At 40.6% G+C, this 27662-nt stretch overlaps 1 protein-coding gene across 1 annotated transcript in view; it reads right to left on the bottom strand.

Annotated features, from left to right (window-relative positions):
- btbd11b (BTB (POZ) domain containing 11b) overlaps positions 1-27662 on the bottom strand; it is an 81023-nt gene continuing 53361 nt past the window's right edge. The window contains exons 2-17 of the mRNA XM_038706384.1: positions 25264-25422; positions 17733-17937; positions 13231-13383; positions 12776-12941; positions 12003-12092; positions 10043-10144; positions 8658-8751; positions 8278-8413; positions 6696-6916; positions 6385-6563; positions 3039-3144; positions 2636-2738; positions 2047-2128; positions 1873-1941; positions 1556-1669; positions 1-1410 (exon numbers count right to left, since the gene is read on the bottom strand). Coding sequence (XP_038562312.1) covers positions 1201-1410; positions 1556-1669; positions 1873-1941; positions 2047-2128; positions 2636-2738; positions 3039-3144; positions 6385-6563; positions 6696-6916; positions 8278-8413; positions 8658-8751; positions 10043-10144; positions 12003-12092; positions 12776-12941; positions 13231-13383; positions 17733-17937; positions 25264-25422 — 2189 coding nt within the window. The 3' untranslated portion in view covers positions 1-1200. The remainder of the gene's footprint in view (positions 1411-1555; positions 1670-1872; positions 1942-2046; positions 2129-2635; positions 2739-3038; positions 3145-6384; positions 6564-6695; positions 6917-8277; positions 8414-8657; positions 8752-10042; positions 10145-12002; positions 12093-12775; positions 12942-13230; positions 13384-17732; positions 17938-25263; positions 25423-27662) is intronic.

Below are 27662 nucleotides of genomic sequence, written 5' to 3'. Positions count from 1 at the left end.
TCTAAGAGCAGATTCATAACATTCTTTATATTAATCTTTATAGAGGAAAGATATATCAAGTCACAAATACACAAGTCATGTGGTTTCACAAGCCTTGCAAAACAGCTGACAGCATAGTGTTCCCAGTTCAGGACTAAACAGGCCTGGAGCCTCTCACGCACAGAATGGCAACACCATTTAACTGTTACACATTTAGTGACCCATGCTAATGACAAAAATATTCTCGTCTCCTCAAGGTAATCTATAAACAGTTCAAACCGAAAAAGCAAAACACAGTCATCCCCCTGACATGCAACATTTAAACATAGATATTTAAAAGATGAGCTTCTTGTTTTTACAGCAATATCCAACAGTAAGACACATGAGAAAAAACATTGGTGGATATATACATTAACTTACATAATCAATAGCTCTGTTTTTTATCAACAATATTTACACAGTAGTGGAGGAAATAAAAGTCTTCTTTCCCACCTGTTTGCCCAAAGTCACATAATGAACGTCCCTCTTTTGCATCAGTCACATTGCAGGTACTTGTCAGTTGTTTTGTCTTGTTTGGCTAGAGTAATCAACCCAGGAGTAATCAGCACAGATAGTGTTAAGTGACTGACAAATATACAAATGAAGTATTCTGTACAGGTCCACACGTTCACGCAAATAGTAACACAAACACGAGGCAGCAGTTCTTCCTCACAGCTAGGAAGGGATACACTGATGGCTGATCACATTACACTGAGGTACATTGAGCCATGTATTCAGATGCTCTGACTGTTGCAGTTGGCTGCAACTCTTCCTCTGAGTTTTCGTAGTCTCACATGTAACACGCAGAGTGTACTACTTAGCTGAGAAATTCTTGCTGAATGAGGGACACTGTTACAGTAATCTATGTTATTGGCAAAGTGTGGCATAATACAGCTATCTTATGTCATTGTATGTTACTGTAATTCATAGTTGATAGATATCAACGAGGCAGACAGACAGACCACCTGTGCTAAGATAACAAGAAGCATATTAGCAACTGATGAGCTTCACAGAGACAAACAATGTAATTGGACAGTCCACAAGTCTTATTTTTCTCTTTCACTTGAATTTATCCGTCACTCAGATGCATCTCAATACAGTGTCACGTCTCTGTCATGTGACACAAAGATGAATATAAATTTCTCTGATAAATGAGATCTGTTCCTGTTCTCAGGTAGGAGGTCAGACGATGGATCCCTTGGAGGAGGACAGGTGGATGGACTGGATGCGGATGGCTAGGGTTTTCTCTAGGGCCTCCAGGATGTCACATCCGGGGCTATCAGGAGGCGCGTCGTACAGCAGCTGTTTGAAGGGCTCCAACTCGATCAGCATTACCATGTTCTTTAGGAAGTAGCCCTCTATATAGGATGCCAAGTCTGGAGCATCAAGAAACTGTAAAAAATAAAAATAAAATAAAAATACAAACAAAAAACAATTTTCATGAAATTAGAGATCACATTTTTGGCTTAAGCTTACTGCTTTGTAGCACAGCTTGTTTTGGACTGTCCAGTAGTATTAGTGTATCCTATTTTTTCACCTTGGTGTGATTGTAGATCTCAACACATGTCTCAGTGTTGATGTTCTTAGAGCAGATAATCTCACAGTGCCTCTGCAGCGCCTCCAGCTGGAAGAACTTGGCCGCAGACAGAAGCTGGAGGAAAAAAAAAACAATCAACTCAATCTTGACAGTTAGAATGTGTTTTATTTTTTATCATAGATATTGTTGTTTCATTTGAACAGTGCAATATCTATATGTGACACTGAACTGTTTCATAGGGCAAATGTTTATTTTCACTGTAAGCTTTATAGAGAATAAAAACAGCTGGCAAGTTATAATCGTAATAACGACCTAACCTCCATAATATCAGTGTTCCTGATGTGCAGAGCTTCCGTCCCTCCACAGTAGAGATACTGCATCACCAGCTGAAAAGAAGAAACACATGTTGCTGGTTCCAATACAAGGATAAATAAGAATTTATGAAGGAAGGAATATGAGTGTGGTTCATGTGTAATTCAAAGTAGTCTCACCTGAAAAATGTGATATTTGACATTACTGATTTCAATACATGTGTTTTCTCCGCAAGGTCTGTTTGCTAGAAGAGTCTTAAACCTTGAGAGAGAGAGAGCACAGAGGGTGAGAGAGGAAAGATCAGCCTAATCCAATATTTTGGTATTTTATTCATGTTTGTAACACTGTGAAGGGAAATACATCTTAATAATATACAGTAGCTTATAGCATGGAGGGAGAGCACAATAAGCCTTGAATTACTCTACAGCAATGGGTTAGTTTAAAATGAGCTTAATGAGTCACTCTTTAGTCACTTCATGACAGGATTGATTGGTTATCATCAATGCGAAATGACATAGGAATGAAATGGACAACCTGTCAAGGATTACTTTATGGATCAGCAAGAAGAGATGTACAGTACCGAGATCACAAGTGTTTGCTCATTGCTGTATGAATTCATTAATCTTTTCTCAGTGAATTTTTACAGTCACATAATTAAGAGCCTTTAAGGAGTCACCATATCCAGCAGAATCCTATGCTACAAAAATGACTGTAAGTAAATATTTCCTGAACTTGTATATTTGAAGGCAAATGTTTAAGTGAGTGTACCTGTTGGAAGCTGTGAATAGCAGGACTTTGTGGGCATAAAAAGGCTTTCCCTCTACCAAAAAGGTCACATCTGACATCTCCTTGTTGTTCAGGAAGTGGGGATCTGAAAGACACATGGCCAGAAAAACTTGATGTTTTTCTAATTGTCAGAAAAAAAGGGTGTACACCTTAGCCTTAATGGCCATTTAAGATAAATTTATGCTACTTTTAAACTTTTATATTGACTATTTTTAAACAAATTCTATTTGAGTTTATGAACACTAGATGGTGTTATCTGCACTTACAATTTTCTCATTCACATTGTGCATTTACTAGTAACAGCACACTCAAATAAAAATACATCAAAGCAGTGCCTTTGTGCTGTATTTTTACACTGTTAAACACTATAAAGACAAGCTCTCACCAAGGCGTGATGACTGCTTCCTCTTGATCTCCACCAGTTTGGGGATGGGGTAAGGGCCATAACACTGGGTGAAGATTGCAGACAGCTGCTGGCTGATCACCTCATTCTGACAAAGCACAGACAAAACATCATAGGGTGATGAAAGCTGCCTGGGCGGGCAGCGCTCAGCCAACATCCAGGAGTCCATGTTATGCAAGAACAAAAGCACTTACTGTAATGGTCCTCTCCTACACAAACATCCCCAAAGCAATTATCAGCACAGTGAGAGAGGTTAAACTCCTGCAGCCTCCTATCACGCTCAGCATTCACTTTATTCAAGCAATTGTTCCAATAAGTCACATATTCATGGCCATCTCACAACCTTGGAAGGGGAACAGATGAATATCAGGCTTATTTCTTACACCCTCAGTTCCTCAGAGATTACTGTGATGGGGAACACCATTACACGAGAGTAAGATTGTCTCACTACACCTAATTTTCCACTTGGGTATGTGGTGCTTAAACTGAAGGAGGTGCAGCGCCATTCAGCTGCAGCAATGTTGCGCAATACTATATAGCTCTATGTGTGCTATTACTCATGCATGTGCAGAGGGTGGTGCAATGGGTGCTTGAGCACCTGCCCTTTTGCCCTTCGATGCCCAAAGTGCCCTTTTGTCAATGACAAATTTAATTCATTCATTCATTTTTAAATTTGTAAAGGTCCTTTCGTGAAGGCCTGCCAAATCAAACTATTAGTAGAATGAATTAATAATAATTTCACCGTAAATAAAATGACCCACATTATGACCTTTCACCTGATGATCTCATCCGTGACGAACCCTCCCGTTCACACACCGTTAGTGATTCAGCAGCTCTGATTACAGGACACCTGCGATTCCGCCGGTAAGAGGTGTTTGCTGCAATGTGCTTGTTGTGGGTTGTTGGATGTATTTTACAAGAAAGACGCATAGAGAGCTGCACAGTAGTTGTATATTGCTGTGTGTCGCCTGTAGTAAGTAACGTTAGCTGCCGACTAACACTGCGCTGACATCTAACGTTACTTCTGCACTCAGATAAACATACTGTAGGTGCTCTGTTCACTTCGTTGTTGCTGTTTGAGGGAGAAAAGTTTCACGGGCGTCGCGAGGTATTGTATTGTAAACCTTTCACTTGAACTAGGATTATTACAGTAACTTAAAAAAAACAAACATGTGCCTTAAAATAATTATAACAACATTGGTAAAACAGGTTTATTACTTATTCCTCCGTATTATAGCCTACTTATCAGCCTTTTTTAAACGATCATTTAATTTAGAACAGTATTTGAATAGATTTAATAGCAAACCTATTATATGAACTAAATAACTGGAAATACATGTAATAATGTCAGTGTCAATATAAAATAAATAATATTCCTGACATCAAAGTAAAGAGTGAAGAAGAAATGGATTTCAGAAAAAGGTATGAAATGTTAATGTGAAAGGTAAATGCTGCTCTGTCATGGTTATTCTGGGCCAACAGAATGAACACACACACACACACATCTTTTTAGATTTATGATTAGACATATAAATCCAAATATATATCAGATTCACAATGCAATATATAAAATTATCACATTATCACAATATTGCCCATACACACACACACACACACACACACACACACACACACACACACACACACCACACACACACACACACACACACACACACACACACACACCTGTCTATAAATTTGTCTCACTCTTACCCCTGCCTGTGCTAACCTAGTCCTTTCTCCCAGTATTGTTTCCATCCCAGATTATTTCCCACACTTTTTTGAACCTGGTATCTTATTTCCTCTACCTGCACCTCTTGGTGTGCAGCAGTCTCTGTTTGCATCTGTATTTTCTCATAGCAGTCAGCCTTGGCAGCGGCTGCAGCACTACAGCAGGTCAGTCATAGTGAGCCAGTCCCAAATACAGTCAGCAATCTTTACATCTTGTCATGCTCACATATTTGTTTCATCAGCTAATATATCTCCTATGTTTGTTATAATATCTCTAGTCACAGATCACCTCCAGTAGTATCAGCAGCAGCAGCAGCAGCATCTGCAACTGTTCCCTGTAAGTTATGTCAGCCCACCGTGTTTTAAAGCAAGATCTGTGTATTTCCTGTGTTTCTTTTTCAAAACTATGTCACAGCATTTGTTGATGTATCGATACAGAAGCATCTGTGTATGCATATAATCAAGGAATACATAACAATATATTTCTGTATCGATTGTTTGAGAAGAGCCCTATGTGATGGTGCAAAGGGTAAGACTATACCTTTGGCATGAGAGACCCAGGTTCAATCCCCCACTGTGACCCATCCACCATTGTGTCCCTGAGCAAGACACTTAACCCCTAGTTGCTCCAGAGGTGTGCGACCTCTGACATGTATAGCAATTGTAAGCCGCTTTGGATAAAAGCTAAATGAGTAAATTTAAATCCTTGTTCCATGTGCCCCTTTTATACTTTGAGCACCTGCCCTTCTGCACGGCCCTGCTATTAATGATGCATGTCGCCAACAAACAGCTATGAACAGCTACCTACTCTACGAGGAACAAATATGCGTTTCTGTAATTTCCCTCACATTCAGCAGCCAGACACAGTGTGTGACAGTGGCAGACTAAATTGCTGTATAAAGGTTTCATACTATCTGGCAGAGGATAGACGGCTCCTAACTTTGTGGTAGAACAACAGTGCCAGGGGTCCCTGAAGCTCATGAGGGTCACTGCCCCCTCGCCACCATACATCAACCAACACCGAGACAAGGACTGACACTGCAGCAATCCACTGAAGGGATGGCCTGAGTGTGTTAGTGTGTGTTAGTGTGTGTGTGTGTGTGAGACAGATAGAGAGAAAGAAACACTGTCGGTAAGAGATTGCACATGCATGTGTCTCTGCAGGTCTGCATGTGTGTGCTTATCCATGTGAGGGTGTGTGTGTGTGTGTGTGTGTGTGTGTGTGTGCACTGCATTGTTATTTGTCATATCAGCAATGAACGTGAAACCCATAATGCCGGCAGGGCAGCACTAAGCCAGACAGCACAATGATGTGCTGTTTTAAATCTAATTTGGCCTACCAAGGGGATCATGAGCTTAAGTAATGAGACAGGGCCCTGAGCTAATGAGCAGCAACAGAGAGCAGGAGGGGGAAGGAGCATGTCATAAATCATTATCATTTTAGATGACTGATATTGAGCAGGTCTCTGGGGCTCTGTCAGTGTCTGCAAAGCTGACTACCTAGATGTAAACATTTTAAAGGTAGAGATCAAAATGTAGCTTTGAAATCCAACTGAAATTCAACGTGATTCAACAGGTGATACAGACGTTGCAGTACCTTGCTGGCTCTGAGGATCTGGAACATGAGAGGCAGGCCGTGCGTGATGAGCTCCTCAGTGTACTCCTCTTCCTCAATGCAGCTGAACTCTTTCAGAAGACCTTGGATCAGAGGTCGGCGGTGCTGATGGAAACATGTGCGCAGAGACTCCAGCCAAGTGTGCAAAGTCCATGGGACCCCTGGGAAATAGTTACGGAAAGAATCTATCAAATTCACACAAAAAGACACACAAACAAGGTACAAATGTTGCATACATAATGTGAGACAGAACACGCATGCATGTGTTTTAGAGAGTGTTTACAGAAACTAACCGAGGCTCCGTATATCTATGGTGATGTCTACATGCCCATGTTCTGAACTGTGGTACATCGCTTCTTTCAGGGCTTTAAGTTTGGCCTTTCCAGTTCGGATCAGGTCAATCTGAGACTGACTTCTACCTTCCAGCTCTGAACCCTCTGCCAGAATCTCTTCCAGGGATAAGACGTCCCCTTTCCCTTTCTCTGTGTCAGACAGCAGCTTACGGAACACATTTCTAGAGCAAAAGCACAAAAATACAACATTTTATTTCTCTCATGTCCAATATCACCAACAGGGGCAAACAGGGGCAAGCATTTGTATAACATACACTTCTGTGTATCTTCAAAGTAATAAGGCCAGGACAATCTGAAATGAACTGACTCACAGCTTTGACTTGTTATTGTTGCATATAGCTCAGCTTTAATTAACATATATGGTTAGAGTTACAAGTAACTTTGTTGGATGGACAATCTACTATATTTGGTGTTAAATAGTTATAAGTCACTTGAGAACATGGGCAATCATTTAACGAACTAAACCCATTTCTTTTCATGAACAAAAACTTCAAATATTCTATGGTGCATATTTAATATGTCTGGTCCTCCATGTGGACCAACTTGGATTTGTCTTGTTTGGAAAGCTTGATGCTCTGGTCACCAATTTTGTCAAAGCTGGATAAAGAGTAAACTCACTTAGTGAGCTATTTATGTGATAGGCCATGCCAATTCTTTAATTAAATTTACTGGCTAACGTCCCATAAAATATAACTGCCCAACACAATATCGCTGGTGTAATGTTGCCAAATACAGTTAGACACACTGGCGCTGTGTAATTGCGTGACACAAACAAAAACTTACTTGGAAAAATTTGGTCATGCTCTATTTTACAGGTCAGCAGCATTTTAGAATAAATTCCTCATATTTTACTTTCGTTTCATGGACATAACTATGATTCTTGTTATTAATTATAGGGGAAATATAGAGTGTACATAACTGGCACACGTACAGTTAATTACAATGAATTGCTTGCATAACGTGGAGAGTTCACAGCAAGTCAGCTGGAGATGCAAAAATGTAAACTCAATGTATAATGTAAAATGTAAACTATTCTGAAAGCATGCCATGGATTATTAACAGAAAGAGTAAAACTAAAAGGCACACATGGACAAAGATTTGCAACAACCTGGATGTGAACAAAGGTCAAGAGGTTCATGAATTTCAAAAGAGGTAATGAAATGTGGTGTTAGCTCTGTAAGGTGGCACACTGAGACCATACTGTATTTAATTAAGTCTTTATTTTTCATACATTTAAGATGGCTGCGCTGTTTTTAGTCTCTATCTTGTGCCATCTTGAACTAAACTAAAAACAACATCAAAAACACAAGAATACAGTATTAAACATCTAATGACACAAACCAATTCAACAGATGAGGTGTCAATTTCATGGACATGCTCTGATGAGATTGTGTTTGTGCATAAACATGATTATCTGCTGAATACACAGCACAAACAAAGTGTGCTTGTGTACCGTGTGTTTATTAACTCGGGAGGGTGTACTCATGATTGATCATGAATGTGTGTGTGGATGTTAACATACCTGTGTCCGTGAGCTGCTGCCAGGCTGTAGGAGTTCATGTCTCCCTGCGGCGCGGTGGAGATGCCATTACGGTACATGGTTCCCACCATGGGGTCCGCCCCCCGCTCCAGCAGCAAACTCACAAGCTCAAAGTTACCTGTGCATGAAAAACAGTTGGCAGAGCTTATATACATTACACACACACACACACACACACACACACAATACGATCAAACCAAAAAAATGGCAGAGAGGCAAACATTTGATCATTTGATCATAAATATGCTTCTGAAGTAATGATCACGCTGACAGTCAGGTGTTGTTTTCAGCTGGAGTTGTCAGCGTGTTACAGTACAGTTGGACAGGAGGCAGAGGACGGGAGTCTGTCTGTGTCTCTGTACCTGCAGCAGCAACCAGCTGCAGCGGGGTCTCTGTGTAGTTCTCCATCCCGTCCTGCAGGGATCCCTCCACGTTGGCTTTGGCATCTAGCAGCAGCTGCAGAGGTCGGGTGGTGACATGGAGGGGTATGATGGGAGAGAGAGAGAGGAGAAGAGAAAGAGTCAGTTGGCTGATGAGAATGATTTGAAGTTAGCCTGCCAGATTCTAGATTCTCTCATCATATTTAACAGTCAAATCCCTGAAAAACCTAAATTTGTCATTTTTAAACTTATTTTTTAACAGACAAGAAATACTGTGTTAATTAGTGAGCTTTGGGGGTACTGGAATGCTGATTTTGTTACCTATGGACTGAGCCAGGCTAGTGGGTTCTCCTTGTCTCCAGTCTTTATGCTACATGTAAGCTAAGCTAACCATCTCCTAGCTCCAGCTTCATATTTAAAGCAAAGACACAAGAGTGATATCAATCTTTTCATCCAACTCTTTGCAAGAAATTGGCAAAAACTTTAACCCCAAAATGTCAAACTATTCTTATAATGTTTGCTGATATTTTGAGTGTAACATAGCCGTAATGGCTATGAGTCAAAGTCTGAAAGCAGGCTAAATAGAATGTAGTCTCATAAAGTTTACTGTTTAATTGATTTGTTATTATGATTTTAATTGTTATTTGTCGCTTATTATATATTTAAAGTCGTCTTCTTTTAGAACACTGCTCATACACCGGCTGTAACTGAGAAAATGATCTAGACAAGTTCCTGAATATCAGAATTTATGCCATCTAATAACATGAAAAATGACTTGAATTTAACATTAATATCTTGGAAAATTGAGTGGGATATGATTATATATTTAATGACAATACACTTCTTCTTCTACTCTGAATTAAATCTTTTTAACTTCAATCTGTCTTTTATCTGATGTCCTCAAAGATCAAATTGTAGTGTCACATGGCTTAAACATTTTCCATTAGAATTAAATGATTCAAAATCCAATGGACAGATCATTTAGAGGACAAAATGAATTAGTTAAATGAGTTCGATAACAATTAGGCCGCTGTGTTTCCAGTTTCCATTCGCTAAATGCGGTCTGATGCCTGACGGGGACTCTGGAGGCCATGTTCAACACAATTGTTCAGACCACAACATTGGCTGGGTAAATTCCCTCTTTAAAGGAATTTAAAGATCAAATTGTACATCACACAAACAGCATCTCAGTAACAGAAAAATGAAAACAAAAAAGAGAGACATGAGAAAACTCATATTGGAGAACCATCATCATCATCACTACCAAGAAGCTCTGATGACAAAAATGACAATGATGACCAACCATGAGCTGAAGCACAACGAGAGGTCATGATGAGAGAATCACAGGTGAGAAAGGATGTCACTACCTGCACCACAGGCACATGTCCGTGTAACACAGCGAAAGTGAGTGGCGTCGCCTGCCGCGTTTCGGGAAAGACTGAGGGGTGCTTGTGCACTGAGTTTGGCACCTGGGGAAGGGACACAGGTAAGGTAGGTTGGGTAGGTAGGAGGGAGAAAGGTGAGGGAGAGAGATACGAAGCCATTAAAACTACTGCATGGCCTACGGGGCACAATACAAGCAGCTGCAGGGAGGAGAGGGGGGACAGGAAGCCCTACATGATAAACTAGAGTAATTGACTAGGAACCCTGGGGCTGCGGAGGACATCCTTTCACTGTGTTGTTGGCCTAATGAACACGATGGATTGATCTGTCTACTTAGGCCTAGTCCTAATGGCTTCACTCTGATCTTTTCAGCCTCCACTGTGAATTTCTCTGACAGGGCTTGGACCCAACATCTCTAAGGCTCATCTCTCTGGTCGGGCTACAGTGAATAACTGTGAGCCAACAACAAGACGGGATTAATGTTTGTTAATGAATGATACTACAACGTGTCTTTTGTGTTCTTTAATTAAGGTTTATTGTTGCTATATTGTCACTGGAAATAAAAGCGGGTCTCTATAACAACTGTATCTTTTGTGTCAGATAGACACCAGATTTTCCTCTGGGGCAACCTTATCTAATAACTGCCGTGAGCAGTGGGCAAAATAATTTGTTTTTATTGCACTTCTCTAGATCTATTACTATAAGGAACAGCACCTACACTGTAGTCACTCCAAAGAATTCAAGCTGGTATCACCTATGCAGTGGGCTAATATTTAATGTTTAATGTTTAACCTGTTAAGTCCCAATAAATGCGTTGGTGTGCTTCTTCCACTGTACCTACATTTAAGTACCAGTAGGAACCAGTAAGTATATTAAGTATATCGGTTTGTGATTCATACTACAAATATACACTGTAAATTATGGGCTATGATATCAAGCGTTATCAATCATTCTAAGTTTGAAAGATTTTAAAGAACATAAATAATTTTGAGGCTGCCCAGCTCGTGAAAGAAATGTACATTTGTTTTAACTGATCAAATGTAAACCAGGCTCAAAACCAGATGCATAAAATAGGTCTTTATATTTCAGGCTTTGTGCTTTGTGCTTTGGCCAGGGGTCATGAATGCAGTGGACTGCAAATCAACTCTGACACAATGGCTGATGGGACATGTTGCAGAGGTGACTAACGAAGACCAAGATCATGAGGCCTTAACTGAACCACCTCTCTGAAGTCTGCCCAGAGTCGAAGGATGCCGTCTCTAATCTCTCCAGAGTCTGTGAAGAATTCAGTTTGCTTTGAGTCAGGCGGTCTTTATCACTTTTTTCCCTGACGGAGAAAAAAATGACTCAGCAACAAACCTCTGCGTCATGTTTTTACGCTCTAAATACTCAAATGCAAGTGAGTTTCATTGCACACACTATTTCAATCCGTTTGTACACTGCTATGTATTCTTTAACGTGGCAGGGCAGTCAGTGCCTCATGATCTTAAGCTCTTAGACATTTAGCACCACGACACATGGGAGAGAACAAAGAAGGGGAGATGAGGGACCACATAGTTGGCTTTCTTCAACGCCACACACATAGTTTTCAGTAGTTAACAACACTGATGAATCATTTTAGGAAATGTATCACTGTACATACTGAAGAATACAAAAGTTGAAAGGTCCTGTCAGCACCTCTCGCCTGTCACAAAATCCACCCTACATTGATATATATAGTGCTGATGTCTCCCACTAAAATGTCGTTATAAAAACTGGCTGGATCAGTTTGATATTTTTAAAAGTATCTTTTTTAAAAGATATTTCTGTTTAACTGATATGGGCAATCTGTACTCCATTTTGCTCTGTATGATTTCACGTAAGAAAAATCATTTCTTCGTTTGATTTTGATCTACCCAAAGTTGAAACCAGAATAGCAGTAAAAAAAACTTCATCAGCACTTACCTCGCTGTTAATATCAGCTCCCGCATCCAGCAGCATCTGTACCATGGCCTCGTCTCCACGGACACAAGCGTACATCAGCGGGGTCATCCCCTATACACACACATTTGTACAGACACAACCATCCTAAATTTCGATATTGGAGATCAAGCATGTTATTTCATCGAGGAAGTGCCATGTTACACATTTGACATTGTGCCACTTAGTTATTAAGTTTAACTTCTGATCTAAACTTGTATCCTTGACAGTTACACCCCTGGCACCTTGAGTCTGATGAGAGTAATATTCTGCTATTGATTGTTTAAAAGAATACCATATGAGTCAATATCTCCTCTGGGCCATTGGCAATGTCAGCAGACCTTGTCCAGCAGAAACATCAACAATTCTAGACTCTGTACTTGAAAGTTTCTGCTTACATCAGCCTCAAACTAAATGTTGATTTTCCCGTGGAAAATCGTGAGTTACGCTTGCAGTATTCTCCTGATGATTTACTGTACTGGAGGTGGTAGTCGTGATATAATGCAGAGCACCTTGGCAGGAAAGCTGCAGGAAAAATAGATGTCAGAATGAGCTTTAATATTCATGACTACCTTTCTGCTCACAAATCTGCACGGCTCAAAGGTGAGGGAGCCAGAGTTTACCAAGCGAATAAGATTTTCTGTTCCATAGGCTGTGTGTGTGTGTGTGTGTGTGTGTGTGTGTGTGTGTTTGCGTGTGTCTGTCAGTGTAAATGTGCCTCCATATGCATTATTTAATGTGTTGACTGTGTCTCTAACCTGCTCACTCATGCTGTTGATGCCATCGGGCCCCAGTAGGTTGACAGCCTGCTTCACCAGGTCCGTGCGTCCACAGCTGAGCATACGGAAGCCCAGATCCTGCAGGAACTTTGCTTCAGTAGAGGCAGCATCCAGTTTCCTTGAGGCACAGAAGCAGTCATCCGTTCTGAAAGGGCAAAGCGCACAAAGTGATTCACAGAGCAAGCTGACTGTTTTGACTGTTTGCAATGCGCCATATTTTCCCTGAACACCTGACAAGTTTTATTTTTTTAACGCTACAGGGAGGGATGAGTCCATGGGAAATACGCACGTCTTTTCTTGCTCATATCACTGATGTATGAGTTTGTGTGTGAGTTCACACGTGTGCCTCCTGGTGTTTTCTATGTGCAGATGAAGAGGTTGGGTGCACACACACACGCTTAAAAGGCAAGTACACTGACTGCTTACAGCCTTACCGGAGCTGACGGGGCTCACAGTCCACTCCAGGCAGCAGCAGTCTGGCAGCCTGCCGGACATCATCACTGTCCACAGAGAAGCTGCGTCTGTGTTCGGCGTGAACCACAGACACGCGCACCCACTCCATCAGAGGCGGCAGCACCATAAACGGCCTGTAGGGGGAGATAGAGGCACATGTTCTGGACACCAGAGACTCGCACTGAACTTCAGCCAGTACTTAGTGTGCCCTGGCACTTGCGAGGAAAATCCACCTAATACAGAATTTGCATATGTTATTTTGGAGATCTTGCCTGGTAGAGCGGATGTTTGAGAACAGGATGAACTCTGTCTAGAAGATGAAATCAAAGACCCAAAACTGGTATGTCACAGAGAGACACTTTGATGTGAGAAAGTCTGAACTGAGCAAGATCATAGCATAGATTATAAACCATAGATCATAGACATTAAAAAAAGCAAATTCTGTTTTATACAGTCTGTGTCAACTATGAAGATTTCTATAAACTATGTGTCGAATCTCTTCACTAATTATTCTGCTGTGTTCTATAGACCTAAAGCTTGACTGAGTGATGTTATAATACTGTGTGTTGATGCTGTTATGGCTCAGCTGCTTACGCTGAATATATCTATAATATGCTATAAAAACCCCACATATTGCAATATGCGTAATACATTATAATGGTTTGCCTTAAAATGCACTGTGATGTTGTAACAGTTATAAGGCCTTACATGTGTCAGCATAGCACTTTACAAGGAAAGTATTGCAATTGCTCTGCTTCTATCTATTTTGCACAACATTATATTGTCTTATGAACATCATGGTGCTCTCTTGAAACATAATGGCAATTGTGGGGTTATTGCACGCCATTATGACATTATGACAGCTCTATATCTGCTTAAAGGAAACTAAGGCTTTATTGGTGTTTTGCCAACCTACTATACTGCAGAGCTTAGACAGAGGCAGGAAACGGCCATCACACGGTTGATCCTGACACCCAAGCTCTCACAGCAAACAACTTGAGATAGCGAAGTGGAAATGTGGTGGCACACAGAAAACAGAATCATAGTTTCATTGAGAGAAAATCTCCAAGTGAGAACTCCGGCTCTGCAGGACCCACACACGTAATTATGCAAAATGCAAAAATCTATGATGAAATAAAGAGCTTCTCTTCCACTCTTCCTGCATCAGTGTTTACTGCAGCCACATGGAATCCATACGCATGTACATACAGTAACTGTAATGACAGCATGTTATGGATGTAAATATTCACTTTCTTCCTTTACGCAAAACAATGAGCTGAGTATTATTATCAGACATGTAATGACAACAAATACATTAAGAAGACTGATACTATTACAATGCATTACACGTTTATAAATGTGCATATAGGTATAAAAAAACATGTGAAAAATGTGGGCTTTAAAAAAGTCACACAGCTTAATTATTCACTTTTAAACAAAACGATTTAAATAGTCTACATCAAATCTGACATTTTTTTATAGTACGTATGCATCTAAAACAGTATTCTGATCATTGCATAAACAATCAGTTTGATTGCAGAAGAGAAAAAACTACAATTTGTTTGAATGCTGCCAAAGAAATAAGATGGTCATGTGTTTCGTATGAGCTGTCACATATCAATGCTCTGCGTACTTGATGAAACTTGGTCTAGTCCTCCGGGATTTTGCATTCGATACATCACTTTACAAAGGATGTGTCAATGCTTAGACTGTCCTTGACACATGCTCGACCCACATCTGTCAGTCACTATTAATTAGTCACTCATCAATGCTACTCTGAGCTGGTTTAAGGATCTTTTATATATATATATATATATATATATAATAGTTTGATCTGCTAAGAAATGCAAACCCCTTTTGTTTTACTCACTTCAAAGGAGCCTGACCTACAGCCATGTTACATTATTGGTTCCACAGACTTCATTAAAGCAGCACACAACACCTAATGACGAGGCAACGAATGTATAATGACAATACATTCCCTCACGAGCCCAATGGAAACACTGGTTCAGAAGAAGTTCAAGGTGTTGCTGTTCCCAAGCAAACCTCTTTCAAGAATTGCAATAAAGCTGCGACATTCTTGAGGAGGTTGTTGCAATCTCAGGGCTGTGCCTAATTTTGGCTCTGGCAGTGTGCTTAAATATGTCTGAAACAAACATACATGAATGTAATTTTCACTACAAATGGTCATTAGAGCTAAAGCAGATGTGAGTTTGCACACCTGGGACACACATTAGCTGATAACTTGCTCCACTGCAGACGATAAAGTCTGGAGCCCCAGAGCAGGACTGGTCAGGCTCAACTGTCAGCACTGTTTCTCACCCCTGCCGCAAGCAGACAGGGGTCTCATCCAAAGTGCAGGAAATACTGATCAGGTCGAAGTACAAATGCTCCAGTCAAATATTATGAGTAAAAAAGTCATAAGAAATAGCGTGTCATGAGTAGAAAATGAAAAGATTTTGAGGGCTGTCCTCTGTTTTCCTGACTTGTGGGAAAACTGTGAAGTGTACAAAAACTACAGGATGAAGGATAAAGGGAATTAACACCATGGAAACATTGCCTAATCCTTATGTCATTCTCGCATAAGTCACCAGCACCGTACTCCAGCTGCCGACTAATAATGTCCAGCTATGTCAGTGGCGGTAATTATAAATACTGAGTGAACACACCCGCTTCAACGGGCCCTTCCTGCTGCTGCACTGGTCACCCAGAGGGCACACTCAAGTAGCCAATAAGTTGACAATTCACTTACATAAAACTGTACTTTCCTACCAGAGGAAAACATCTGGTGTGCCTTTTCAGGAGTGAGCACAGACAGCCAGGAATATAAAAGTCTGCTGAGGTGTACAGTTACAGCAGAATGATCTCTTCAGTTCTCTCCAGAAGGCACATTACCACTGGATAGTGTCTAGAAGGTTAGAAGCTAAGGTGAAAAGAAGGACAGATGCATAACCAAAAGGGAATTTCTACTTTTTCTCTCTATGATCTCATGGTCCTCTATTATTTTCTTCCTAGTGAACATGAAAGGTGCAATATTTTTACTGTCCCACCGTAAAAATTGAGGTGCAGGGGTCTGATAGATTAATCGATACCAGACGATTCTATTACTTTGCCCTGTTCTGGTTTTAAAAAAATCCTCACTGTATAAAAACACAAAACATTTTTCACGGTTCACATATGATGGGAGGTGCGAGTAAACAGCTAGGTACTGTAAGTGACATCTTTCTCTACAACAAATAAAAAAATTATTTGTACCACTGTACTGTACATTGTGCTATATTACATTATTATCCCATTATATTACTTTATTAGATGTTCTTGTTACATCTGTTCTTGAGCTCACTTGCTTCTTGTTCTATTGTGAAAATATGAATTTCATATTTCTGTCAGTTTGAGGCTGCAAGCTTTGCCACAAACCTGCTGATGTCCATCTGCTCGTCGTTCCATAATGGCACCAATTTTAGTAAAGTTTGTTATAGTACAAAAAGATCTTGAAATGAGATTGAATGTTAGCAATTCAAATGATCAAGCTGTATATGTTGATATATGGATAACCATTGGAGTTGATTTGGCAAACTTGTAGCAAACAATTGCCTATTTACACATCCAGCAGATACGGAGCAACATCTGCATTCATTTGGAGTAGTGCATGTGTCTACCTGACAACTGTAAGTCCAAAATTTACTCTTCTTTTAGTTCTGTTTTTGGTCTCCACCAACTCCTGAGAAAAATATCTGGCCCTTTAGCTGTGAACTGCTCCACTAAGTTGGCTAGCTGGTTGCTAATTTTGTCTGTCTGTTCAGTGCTGGGAAGGCCGTGTAGTGGGTTTCTAAAGCCTTGTGGAAAACAGCTGTCTGCTTCGTCTGAAAACAACGCTGGTGAGAGTGAACCAAAACAGTAAAGTTGCAGGCCCTGAAATTCAAACCAATTGTTATTGTCAAAAATATTCAGTGTAACAGCCTTAAAGATACTCTGTGTAGAAACCGTATGTGGTTACAGCATTTTTTTCAATCACTGCGGTGGCATTAAATTCTGTTTGTGAAAGTTATAGAATTGGTGCAGTCTGTTGCTTTCAGCCCTTTACTCTCATTGTCGAAGGGGTCAAACCCAAGGGTGTGAAGGCTGGTGTTAGTCTATATTTTTCTTTTTGTGAACAAGAAATTACCAAAACCAACACTGTTTTAGACTCTCATGAAATTACCACTTCCTCTTCCTGTCTATGGCTCTCAGCCCCAAGCTCATTTGTTCCTACTGAAATAGGGTCACAAATATCTAGCCACACGAGACGATGTGGCTCACTGATGTGATTTTAATATTTTATGGGCAACAATGGAGGTCTATGGCACAGAGAAATACTTGTTAGTAAGATCAATTCATGGTTGGTTTTGGTTTTTGGATATGGTGCTGCTCTGTGTTTTTTAGGTTCAGTGTTCAGTGGAATTTGAAGCTCCTCTTTAAATTTGGCCACACCTTTGCTTCTCACCTCTCGGTTTGTAAGGTGACCTTGGAGGGCTCAACGTTGGGGTTCTCCCACTCCACCTGAGGGCAGTGCATGAAGTAACATAGTGTGTAGATTGCCTCTGGCGCCCAGTGAATCACACTGCTCTTGTGGTGGATCGGCGTCCCATTGTTGTGGTTCTTCATATACAGCGGCTGTAGGTAATGCATGGCCCGGGACACCAGGTCACCTACACACACACACACACACACACACCATACAGAGAAACACAAAAGGAACATGAGCAGTGAGAAAGGACTTTATGAGCAGGCACAGGGGTGAAAAGACTGGAACATTTGAGCATGCGGCCTTTAAAAAGACGTCAGGGATTTATCCTCATTCCTTCCAGCCCCCTCAGAGCTCACTCTGTCAGGGGAAATCGGGAGTTTCCATGCGCCACAGTCAGGAAAAAGACAGGGTTCATCCCGATCCTTTCTGTGCAGCTCACAGGGGGACAGCAGGAGAATAAGCACGCTCAGGACTGCACTGTGTGGAGAATGAATATTTATGGATAAACATTAGCTACTTCCAGCTATTTCCCCTGCATAATTTGTCAGTACTTTAAGGTCATCCAGTTGGGCTTGAAAAATCAAAGCTTGAGAGGACTCTGCTTATAAAAATTTTAATATTCTCTAGGCGGGTTTAAAATAAAGTAAACAGATCTTGGAAAAGCATGTTCAGCCCATTTTTTGTACTTAAGGGACACGACAGATAGCCTCTTAGTGTAGCAAATTCAGTTAATCAAAAATCAAGACATGCATTGGAAGTTTTTTTCACAGCCAGCCAGATAGTCAAGACTAAGAGCAAATATGCTTGCTGGAAAAACAACCCTGTATTATTACAGCACAGACTCAAATCCCATTTCACTGAATGCTGTCACATTTCTGTCACTTCTCCTTTCTGTGTAGACCCACTGCACTATGAGAACAAGTAATGAAATTCTGAAGCGGGGTCGATCTGAACAAAAAAGATAAAACACTGTCATATTGTTCAGGTCAATTTCCTACTATTCAAGGCAAAAAAAAGTAATACAGCACAATGGCACTTGGATCCCAGTCTAAATGAACTGTACTGTATGTGTGTCTATACAATACTAACAGCCAATCCAGTGGACAAAAGGGTTTGTTTAGTATCAAAATTGTGCTACTTGGCGCCTGCCAAGATTCCATTTAGCCTTGACAATGTGTGAGGAGAGTGTGAAAAGGACGTCTGAATGGGGGGAGAGCATTCATGCAATAAAACAGTCAATCTCTCGACTGCCCTTTGGGAAAATCGGGGCTGTGCTGATATAGAAATGTGCTGGACAACATGTCCTGATGCAATGAGCAGGAAATATTATGACAGGAATGAACACCTCTTGGACAAACTTTAACTTAAGGCCCTGCGGTTTCTCTCTGTCGCTATCTGTTACTCCTCCTGCATCTTTTCTCTTAATTGTACCAACGGGAATACAGATAAGCTTGTAACAGTGCCCTCTAAAGCTTGGTAAGGGGAGCTGAGGTGGTCAGCGACAGCCAGTTCTCATGTTTTATTTATGCTGGACTGTGACATTTCCTACGCTAGCAGAGGAGGCTGGTAGGGCTGAGGAGGAAGATTATTTCTAACACTGAGAGAGTGCAACTGAAGCAGCAGCTTAACACGTAAAGGGAGATTACTGCCGCTCCTTCAGCAGATGTACGCAGAAATAACTGATGAAAAAGGATTAACTTATTGTTTTTGGTGACAATACATCTGGATTTTCTGTTTTGTCCAAAAAAGAGGAAGGATGGACTGAAGTATAGCAGTTTAATAAGCTAAAACATCAACAGCCTTTTCATTATAAGATTCAAGCCAATAATCAATACCTCATTCTGGGAAATTCTTTATGCTAACAAGAAGGTGGAGGACACACACAGTAGATCCTGCTCCTCAAGTGATTACCTTTTAGTGGTGGAGCAATGCGCTCTTTGTTTTCAATGCTTTAAAAATCCCCTTAGAAAAGCAAAATCACACAAATATGCCCGTTGCCAGAGTATAATGGTCTTGCATTGATTTACGAGAGATTTTACATGAGTTGGCACCTTTAAGATCAGTAACCGGCGAGGCAGCTCTGACATAACAACCTGCTCATTACTTCAGATGACTGTTTAATGTTTAAGGGCGAGAGAGAGAAAGTAGACTATATTAACTCTTTCTGATGTAATAATTATATTCAAGCCTTTATATGGTAAATAAATACACATTACCCAGCTTTCCTTTGGGTATTGATGAATGGTTCCTAGCTGCTGCCATCATCACAGTTTCTGTTTTTCAATTATTTGCTGCTATGCAGCCGTGATTACATTTAACGATCGCCTGTAGCCATCCTGACTCAACAAGAATCTAAAGCTATTCTTCCTGCTATTAGTTTTGTCAATTTTAAAAGAGCCAGAGCTATTAGCCACCAACTGCCACGCGTGTCTGATAACATGGAGGGCACAAACACAATCTTTAAAGAGCTGTTTCATCTAAATCTAGTGTAGATATTGTGGAAGGACTCACTGAGAAAGAGGAGAAAAGAAAGGAAAAAAATAAACTCATGCTCTCTTTGAATATAAAACATTTTTGATTATTCTTTTCAGTGTCATGCCATGAGTGAATCTCTGACTTAGAAGGTCTTTCCTCATCATTACCCATCTCTACTTTAACTTGAAGAATGACTTTACAAGGACTGAGAAATCATACATTACAATCTGTGATAGGAATAAGAACACAGTGTTTGTTATTCCCCCTCGCTCAAGAATCAGGACGGGTTAGTTTGCAAACAAAGTAACATGATGTGACGACTATCTTGCTGTCAGTGGTCTGTAGAGTCTTTATTAGAGGAGGAAGTATGTATTCTGAGTAGCTGAGGATGGGAGATGAGATGTCCATCGTTATTATGTTAATTCCATGGACTTCACTGCATACTGTTAACAAAAGGCTACCATGAATCCACCAGCTGAATTTGTTCGAGTTTGAGCCTCTCAATCAAAATCCCCCTCACAGAGCAAAACACTAAGATGGCACTAAAACCGTTAAATTGTTCCATTTCCCATAAGATTTTGCTACTTTCATCCGATATATGGCCATTATGTGGTATTAAAAGTAAGCACTATCTTCAGTGCTGATTTTTACAAAACCCATCTATATACTGTTACTGCTGCCACAACAAAATTATCTTTGACATGAATCACTGAGAGTGCTGATGGCAATTAGCAGCATCTTCTGTTCTCTGCTGAAACATTTACAGGAAAATTCTATCCCACTGAACCCGAGAATAAAGCAAAAGAAGCATCAGAAGAGACAAAAAGAGAAAGAAAGATCATGATTTCTGGAACTCCTAAGACCAGCGCCAAAAGCTTTTTCCTTGCTGTGGTATAATGTGTTTTGTGCTCCATGTCCAATAATAATGAATAGATTCTGTTTTAATCAGCATTAATAACTAATATTGTATGACAAAGTACCCACCGGGGAATGTAAAGCTAAACATGAATTTTTAATACTGGCATTATTATTTTAGTGCTAAATATAGTTGCAGGTAATACAATTTGTGAACAAGTTAAAAGGCCATGATGTACATGATGAAGAAGTCAAGTCTAAAATCCAGCTGCAAGCGTCCATTAGTTAAAGCTGTTAGATAAGAAACACAATTTTAAAAGTAAGAGTAAAACCAGAACTAATTTAATTTAGCTCCTTATGGTCTAGCAAGGATCAATAGGTATCTGCTCTGTTGGGGGATACTGTCAATGAAATACACAAAATTGGTGATTGGATCAGTCTGTTTTTGTTATACACAGAGGGATATTTCTTAGCAACATCTAAACAGTTTGCTGGTTGGTCAGGCTAGATGAGAACATTGATACCACTCTAATGCATGTACAGTACTCTACGTAAGAAAGATAAGCATATTTCCATAAAATATCCAACTATTCATTTAAAGCAGGAGAGGGAGGTTCAGTGCATGATGTGCTGGCGGTTGTGTGGTTTGAGGCCAGCAGTCGTGCCGACCTGCACAGAGAGGTCATCACCGCCTATTGACCTTGTTTTTGGTTGTGGTATTTTCCAGCTGTATAGATTTACACATATATGGAGAAAGCCTACGTGTAATTTGTATGCTCCACCCATTGTCGCCTCTAAGAATAGATTCAGTGGAATTCAGTAACATACAGAATTACACAAGCAACGCTGTGTGGAACATATTTTGAAGCAGGTTTTTGACTGACTGATGATGACACACCAAGAGTCCTAATAATTGCAGTACTTGCGGGCCTGTCATTTCAAATATGCTAATTTGGCATTTTGGCGGGAGAGAAAATGAGAAAATACAAAGAAGTAAATCAGAGGCAAACCTCTAAAACTGAGTCTAAATGCCAGTGCAAAACACTCTACAGCACTGCAGCAGCCAGCGATGTTTTATTCCACGAAATGTGGTTTAAAAAATCTAACTCTCATCTGTCTTTCTTTCTAACCTTCACGTTTTATTCTTTTTCTGTCTCCCATCTTGCTTTCTTTCAAATACACAACGTGACAGCCTGGTAGTGCAATCATTGCCGGCTATTCTGCTTTTCTCAATTCTTCTTTTTTTTTCCAGCATGAGGTGTGTTTCTCTTTGCAAATCCTACAGAATTCCTCTCCAGAGCTGATAACATTACCTCTGGAGTAAGCTCTGCTATTATCCATCGGCTGCTCTGTTGTCTCAGAGTGTGTTTGCAGTGTCAACATAACAGAATGAGTCCTTGCTTGACCTCATCAGTACAACATGGACAGAGTATTGGCGATTTGCCTCAGCGCTACACCCCATCCCTCCCATCTCGGTCCTGAGAAAACATACAGTGAGGGGAATTGGCTCAGTGTTTATTCTGATGATAAATGTTTACACTAGATACACAAAGAATATTTTTCCAGCCTTGTCTTGACATACCGATGCCATGACAACAGAAACAGACCCTAACGCCCTTTCCCCATTATTTGGCCTGAGGTTTTTTTTTTAATATTGTCATGCACATTAGGAGATAATCTGTGCCTATACAACTGCATTTGTTATTTTTCTGTCAGAAGTGTTTTCTGGAATGAGCTGCAGAGATGCTCGCAACCAAGAAACAAAACCGTTCATCACTTCCAATGAGCATCTTGATTCTGTGATTATATCTGATGATCTCAAATGGGAAAACATGAAGTTGTGTTCTCAGTGGTTTGCAACACAGCTTGCCAGTGCAGATTTGTTATGTCCTTGTGGAATTTTGTAAGAAAGTTTCCCCCAAAACAGAAAACAAGGTGAAAACTTTAATGAAGGCATTTTGCTGAACTTGGCATTGTCAAACTGTGGTTGTGTACAGTTTTTGTGAGGGCAAGAGAATAAAACATAATCAGTATGTCATTTCTCAAATGATGCAGAAAACCTATTATTATTATATAAAAACAACTCCTAAAGCCTATGTAAATGACTTTGTGCTGTATAAATGTATTCAGAAATCATTCAGATGCCGATTATTCTTTGAATAATGAGTACATTGTGAGTGGACAGCCATTCAATTAACTTTTGGAGTGCTTGTCAAACTAAAATCGTTTTTTAATGAATGGCTGTAGTTCATTAGAATTGCTCTCTCTCTGACATTACAACTCCCACTGATTCACATTCATTTAAATAGGCACATACACATGCACAGCAGGATTATGATACAGCGATTTACAGAACAATATTTGTTCCTTATTAAACATCACATTATCATATCAGCCAATAATGTCATCCAACTCAGATGTGTAGGAGAATTAGTTGACCAGAGCTGCACACCTTCAATAAAACCTGCAATCAAAATGTAAATTCTTTAAAGGCTTATCAAGACTAAGCATCTACAGCCATTCTTGCTCCTCTGTTGGGCTGTGCTCTGACCTAAATGTAAGGGTCAGTATGCTAACTATCTTTGTTAAGCATGTTCACATGCCATGGTACTTAGCACAAAGCACAGCTGATGAGAATGCCTTTCGTTTTGCAGGTATTTAGCTATAAATCAAAAATGGAAATTTGGGCTAGATGATGGGGTACTAGATTAAAAGGCAGGGGATCACCCATTCATCCTGAGAGGGAGATAAATGATCATACCAAATTTTATTTCAAACCATCCAATAATTGTCAGGGGATCACCAAAGTCATTGAGATCCATCCTTGGGGAACGAAGAATGTACAAAGTATTGTCCCAATAGATCTAATAGATGTTGAGACATTTTAAGTGAAAGTACACACTTTGATCTGGTGATGGCCCTAAAACAAAAGGTTAGGGGATGAACTGATTCATTAGAATTATCCTGTGGGCACAGATGAATGTCCACACCAAATCCATTTGTCCATCCAATAAGTGAAAAGTGACTTTACAGGCCAGACGAAAACAGAGAATCACCAAAGTCATTAAGGTTAATCATCTGGGGACCATGACTGCCTGTAAAAAACATTTCATGCCAATCCATCCCATAGCTGTTAAGATATTTTAAGTCTGAACTAAAGAGGGGGACTGACAGGCCAACAGACAGGCCAACAGATAACGTAACGACATAACGACACTGGCATCCCTAAACTCCCTAGTCGCTAGAATGGCTAAAAAGCACTCTCTGCCAGTGAGTACGTGGGATGGGTCACTGCATCAGATGGTTTAAATACTGCTTCAAAAGATTTTCAGTCCAAGAACAAAATTCTGGGGGAAACACCAAGTACAGAACAAGGAGTATTCTTTTGGCGTGAAAAAAAGTCACATTTAAAACTCTTGAATATCAGCCCAAAATAGCAGGTGTCTGCAATTTTAAGCTAAAAAAAGCTTCTAGCTTAGCCAAATTTATCAAATACATACACAGTTTTTAAAATGTATTTCTCATGGGTAGATTCCCCTGAACTTAAGTGCTCTTTCTCAGCAGCATCCTGCCTCACACACATACGCTAAGTAGCCAAAAGTAAGTGGATACTCACATAAAGTATGGGGACACCCAAACAATATACTCATATGTGACTTTTGAACATCTCAATTCAAAACCATGTGCATTAACGTGCTGCTTTAAAAGCCTCCACTCTTCTGGGAAGGCTTTTTACTAGATTTGGAATCTGAGTGTAAGGCTTTGTTGTACAGTTTAGACTGTTTTCACAGAAGATATTTTGACTTGACACAGAAGGAAAAGCAAAGGTGTGAGTAATACAATTAACGATGGCTGAATTCCATTTTGCTGTTTGACTTTGGTCCTGGTATTGTGCATACTGGGTCACTGTCACACTGTCCTGACTTACTGGGACACTTGACTAGAACAGAGCCATCGTTAATGTTATTAGCAACACCTGTGCTTTTCCAACTATGACAAGTGTCTGCTGTAAAAAAGGCCTATTAGTGAGGTTGAGTACTGGTTTTGGGTGATAAGGCCTGACTAGAAGACGTTGCTCCAATTCATCCCCAAGGATTAGTTTGAGGTCAGGGCTTTGCACACACACACACACACACACACACACACACACACACACACACACACACACACAACTCACTTAGTTCAGAGATGCTGCCCACTCTTGTAGCCAGTAAACACTGTTCAATGGAACGCAGCTCAGGCTGACTGTAGGAGTTTCCCTCTCCGCTCTTCCCCGCTCGCTGCTGCTGCTGCTGGTCCCTGTGAAGAGTGAGACCCTCAGGTAGGCAGAGCACACCTGAGAGACAGAGAGAGAAACGGAGAGCGGCATCGCATCAATGTCATGGTAGAGCACAAGACAAGTCTGAAAAGTAATTACTCTTTACATGACAAAAAGGCAAATTTAAAAAAACGTAGATATCAGTGACATCTTATTATTTCACGTTATATATTTCTCATATTAAAGTGTAATTATTTGTTTTAAGAGTGAGAATCTGAATGACACATCAATCGAGCTCATACAAAGTAGTAATTATGCCTCTTAGTTGCACCTGTCATAGACCTCTCCCAAAGGTAATAAATGTGTAATATTTCAAATGTGTTTTCATTTGTCACACCTCTGTGTGTTAGTTAGTCTGCCTCGCTCTGAGGGTGACGACGCAGACTGCTCTCCATTTTGCTTTGCTGAGTTTCTTTTTCCTCTGCAGCTTCATGCTGCACCCTTCTTACTATTTACAGGGTGTCAACTTATGAAATGGCTGAAAGCACTGACTCTCTACTTAACCCTTCAATCACTGAAAAAAGCTTAGGCTTCAATGGCTCCTCTCTCATGATATGCTGCTAATGTAATGCACATGCTGTCTGCGGCGAAGGTGACATCCTTCATTCATCTTGTGGAAGTAGACGGTTGCATATAGGATGATTCAATGAGACAGTATTTCAAAATTAGGGGGGAGAGGGGTTCAGAAAAGGGGAGGGACATATATTCTGTCTTTTTGGGAGGGTTGTCAAATCTTTTTTGGGGGGGGGGTAAAATGTGTCATAGAATAAAAGTAAAAATGGTCTAGAATAGTAAACAGGATGTATCATTGTCTTATCTTTGCCATCATTTTACCCATAGCTAATCTGATTTATATATAGTGGCTAAGTGAAAATGATTATTCCAGCCAAATATTAAAAGAGTACTCTGCCAATTTAACATGGTGTCACTGAAGATGGACGGCCGGGGGCGGGGCCACGGCCACCTTTAGAAAATAGGTGGCCACCCCAGTGGCCCCCCCTGGCATAAAATGCTATATACTATATGTTTGAGTTAAAAGCTGAATAGCAGCATACAAGTGTTCTCATATTAGGCTCTGTCACTTTAAGAGGGTAACCTCTGACCCTGAGCTGTGACAGACTATGATGTTTATTTTAGGAGAGGCCTCCAATTTGTCCACGTAGATGCCTGTCACGTTTCTAAAACTGTGACTGGTTAAGGGGCGGGACTAACAGGCAGAGCAGAGCGGAGTACACCGGTGTGTGTTTTCTGTGGAGGCAGTGACCAGCTGCAGAAGAACGAAAAGTGTAATTTAATTAATGTGTCACACTGCTACACAGTTTTGTGTATTGTACTGTGTGTGAGAGCTAATAGTCTACAGATATCAACAGGTTAGCACCATCGCTAACAGCAAGCTAAGCGTACGAACACTGAAGCCCTGACAGCGCCGTGTGTGACCGGCTGTTAACGGTATGCTTCGAGGGAGACCGTCCTGTGCCTGTTTTCACCTTCATCTTTCTGAGAGGATTGCAAAACATGAGAACAACGGGAGTCATCTGGACATGCTGTGAAACTGGGCTGCGCCCAACAGGCGCTCCAGTGAGCAGCACAACAAACACTGCAGGGCCACCCAGAAGTTTGCCCAGAGGAAAAACTGCATGGCCGCCTCTCGCCTCATGTGAGACCTTAGCTCTGGTGAGTGAAAACTTCTTTTATCATCCTGACTCTGCTGCTGGTCCCTGCATGGGCAAATTGTTGTGCTGGATCGGTTGAGACTAGGCTACGGATTACGGTTGTTGTTATGATGTTGTTGTCATATAGCCACTTTCATACTGCCTTATTATTCGGGAATATTAGGTCAGTTTGCTGGCTCGCACCGCTGTATGAAAGATATGGAGCCTTTTTACAAAAACATGCCTTAGGCCTACTGTGTTATTGGGCAGAATATTTGCACTTCTGATCTTCCTGTGGCTCGGTGTTGACAATGAATTCATGTTTTCACAGTATTGTCGTCACTGTTTAAAAGTATTCCCGTGTCATAGTGTCTAGGGGGTCAATATGGCCGAAGCCTTGAGAAAAATACCTTGATAAACATGTTGTGGTATTTTTAAGATCACTCAAGGTAACCAGTTGTTTTAGATCAGCCCAAACAAAGTGTTACCTGGATGATGACGTGCTTAATCAATATGTGACTGGAAGACAGTCATCTGTGATTGCTCGGTCAGCTCACAGGTAACATGAAGAGCTGGGATTAGATGTTACTTATTGCTCAGGTGAGT

This window comes from Micropterus salmoides, unplaced genomic scaffold (genome assembly GCF_014851395.1).
Source record: "Micropterus salmoides isolate LMB-PRFRI ecotype aquatic unplaced genomic scaffold, ASM1485139v1 Ms_hic_scaffold_8, whole genome shotgun sequence".
Lineage (NCBI taxonomy): Eukaryota > Metazoa > Chordata > Actinopteri > Centrarchiformes > Centrarchidae > Micropterus > Micropterus salmoides.
The sequence above is the reverse complement of the archived record's forward strand: the minus strand, read 5'-3'. Positions and strand labels throughout refer to the sequence as shown.